This window comes from Thalia democratica, chromosome 2 (assembly GCF_965202585.1).
Source record: "Thalia democratica chromosome 2, ktThaDemo2.hap1.1, whole genome shotgun sequence".
Classification (NCBI taxonomy): Eukaryota; Metazoa; Chordata; class Thaliacea; order Salpida; family Salpidae; genus Thalia; species Thalia democratica.
Genome location: NC_139166.1, coordinates 57,225,648 through 57,228,796, shown reverse-complemented (window position 1 = coordinate 57,228,796; position 3,149 = coordinate 57,225,648). Strand labels below are relative to the sequence as shown.

General features: G+C 26.2%; 1 protein-coding gene across 1 annotated transcript; it reads left to right on the top strand.

The window, feature by feature from the left end:
• Window positions 1-1,115: 1,115 nt before the first annotated feature.
• Window positions 1,116-2,847, top strand: LOC145828774 (lactadherin-like). Its single transcript, XM_082936524.1, has 4 exons — window positions 1,116-1,437; window positions 1,586-1,753; window positions 1,836-2,011; window positions 2,710-2,847. Exons 1-4 carry the CDS (start codon window positions 1,116-1,118, stop codon window positions 2,845-2,847), a joined length of 804 nt encoding a protein of 267 aa, XP_082792650.1.
• Window positions 2,848-3,149: the final 302 nt, after the last annotated feature.

The following is a 3,149-nucleotide window of genomic DNA, read 5'->3' as shown; positions in this document are numbered from 1 at the left end:
AACTAATGTACTTATTTTTAAATGTTTTGATTGTAAAGCGAATGCAAAAAGTTAGTTTAACAAGAATTATTTAAACACTTGATAAATATAAAGGTAAAACTTTGTACAGTTTACGGACAAATATATAGGACTACAATTATATTCAGAGTTGTTTATTGTTTTTTAGAGTAACAATATTAATAATGTATTTTTCAGCTAAAAAACAGAATTTTCAAGCTTAATCATTTTATTGTTAACTCAAAGTTATGATAATAAAAAAAAAATTGTTTTGTTCCCCTAGCTACTTGTGATATAAAAGAAAAAAAGTAAACAAAGCGCCTTTTCAAGTTAACAAAAAAGTAATTGAGGTTTTTAAACTAATTAAAGGCGTTGTTTTTCGTTAAATTTTGAACAATACTTTAATATTAGTACCATAATGCATCATTTTGTTTACTTTAATAATCGATTAAACTTTACTCGTGACTTGTCGATTTCCTTTTATTATTTGATTTTAATGTTCCTAGCAACTAATATCAGCATAAAACGAAAAGTAAACACTTTAAAGTATAAAATGAGAACATAGTGTGAGTTTTTTGGTTTCAAATACAAGTAAAGTACGCAGATACGCAAAAAAGGCTAAGTAAAACACAGTAAATTAAAAGTATATAGCTACTTTTTTTTCATTTTGATTAGAAAATAGAATTTCAGTAGTGAAAACATTAACTTGTATACAAAAATTTAAATAAGTTAAACGAAATTTTTGCAAAGTTTTAAGCTTAAAATATGTGACCTAAATGATACTATTTTATTATAAATTATTTAAAACACTTAAATGTTTTAGAAAAGTTTTTTTCTAGCTGTTTAGACTTACAAGTTAGTGGTAGTAGAAATATTTAACAAGCTATAACAAGACAAGATTTAAAAGTATTTTATTTAAGTGTTGAATTTAAGTACGATTTTACTACATTTGTATTTGAAATTTAAACTTTATCACTTAAAAAAAGTCATGCTTTTGATAGATTAATTTAGATCAAATTTTATTCAAATATCCTTAAAATTCTTAAAACTGCTAAAATTTTGAAAAAAAAAAAAAAAAGTTACTGAATTATGATAAAATTTATTTTGTTAACTTAGAAATGAATAATCTTATTTTCATAACAATTTACACTTTGGTTCTAATCGCCAATGGCAGCGCAAACTCCTTCAACTTCGGCTTTCAGCAGTGTCGTGTGACCTGTAGCGATACCAAGGATTTTGAGAATGTTGTTAGCAACCAGACGGTTGCTATGGGCAAACAAGGACCCCCTGGGGTGCAAGGACCAAAGGGAGAACCCGGAACATCAGATGTCGAGCTTGGTGAAAAAATTGTCCGTTTTTTTAATATTTCCGAGACAAATCAGAAACTCGAGGCTGAAGTTGAAAAGTACAAGCAGTTGTTTGCCACTCGTCATATTAGAAGTTAGAGTTTACGTCTCATTATTTTTCACTTAATTTCATAGTCTTTGTTTTTTAATTTATTTTACATATACTGTAAACTAGTACCTTTTCATATAAAATGTTTAAAAAATATTACGATTTTACCAATAAGAATTAAAAATAATTAAAGTTAAAGTTTGTGGTTCCGGAATTCAAGACAAAACTGTTGTTAAGGACAGTCAAATGACAGCAGTTTCTTTTTGGGAATACAACAATGAAGCCCAGTACGGACCTACTAACGGAAGGCTTTTTTCCCACAGTTCTTGGATAGCCGGAAGACACGCATTCGATCTAAAAAGTTTGTTCAAAAATATTACAAATTTTATACAAAAACAACTATGTAAGCTTTATTTATTCTAATTTTTCTTAAATAATATTAGACGAACACAACAAATGGATTCAAATTGACTATGAACAACTAAAAACTATTTATGGAGTCGTCACACAAGGCAGATATAATATCGATGTTCATTATACTAAATCCTACAACGTACTGTACAATGTTGAAGGAAATACTCAGTTTAAGTATTTACTTGATGAAAATGGAGAAAAAAAAGTTAGTTATTAGAAGTATAATGCAAATAAATAAACCTGGCTAATAAGAAATTAACACAAAAAGGATATTTGCATATATGAAAATGTACATACAACTATGTTATTGCACCCTAATTATCTTTTGTTTCACTTATAGTTCTAAATAGCAGTAACATTATTTACTTTTGTAAACATTTAAGCTTGTAGCGCAAAGTTGTATTTAACTTATAAACACTTAGTAGAAGCTTTATTTGTAGTTTAAAGAACATTAAGTAAGGTTAGACCAAAGTATATTATTGTAAATATAACAAATTTTACTCAGTTTAGTAGAGAAAGTTAAATTAACATTTTAAAGAAGTAAAGTTTTAAATAATTCTTATACATTTATTATTTTTATAAAGGTTGGATTAGTTTTTAAATTTGTTATACTTAATTGTAATTAATAAATTCTAATTTATTTAAAGCGAATTTGCATATCTCATTGTTAACAACTCAAAGCATATCTTCCTTAACTTTTTTTTTTGTTGAACTTTAGGGTACTAATAAAACACAGTTTACACAGTATATAAAACCAGTTTTTTTTTTTGCAATTATGTAACTAATCTTAATGATCGTTAAATATATGTGCACGTAAACTATTATCTTTTTTAAATAGTTTGATTACTAAGTTTTATTTAAACTTAGTAGTTCAATGTGCAATCTCCAAAAACAATTGTTCAGGTTTTTCCAGGAAATTTCGACTCGGAGACTCCTGTAATCAACAACTTTCCTGAACCAATCACAGCTAGGTATTTTAGAATAAACGGGGTCACGTGGAACGGGCACATCACTTTGAGATTCGACTTCTTACAGTGTTAAGCAAACAAGAAATATTTTAATTTCAATGTATTGTTAGAACAAAAACTTTAAAATGAAGTATTACTTTAAAGCACCAGTTTTAAAAATGTAAGAAATATCATTTACATTGTTAGCTTAAAAATAAATAAAATTTAATAAAGTTTTCAATAAATTTAAAAACCTTTTTTGTCTATTTGTTATTACAATTATCATTAATTTAGATGAAACATGTAATTAAGTATGTAGTTTTTCCTTTATTTTCAACATACTTCATCGGTATATGTCACAAATACTTATTAAACTTTTTAAACTCAAACTTAAAA

Excerpts from the sequence above, each read along its gene's own strand:
- LOC145828774 (XM_082936524.1), top strand. The coding sequence starts at position 1,116 with ATGAATAATCTTATTTTCATAACAATTTACACTTTGGTTCTAATCGCC. Across the intron at positions 1,754-1,835 it reads ACACGCATTCGATCTAAAAA|ACGAACACAACAAATGGATT; the intron begins GTTTGTTCAAAA and ends AAATAATATTAG. Across the intron at positions 2,012-2,709 it reads ATGAAAATGGAGAAAAAAAA|GTTTTTCCAGGAAATTTCGA; the intron begins GTTAGTTATTAG and ends ACAATTGTTCAG.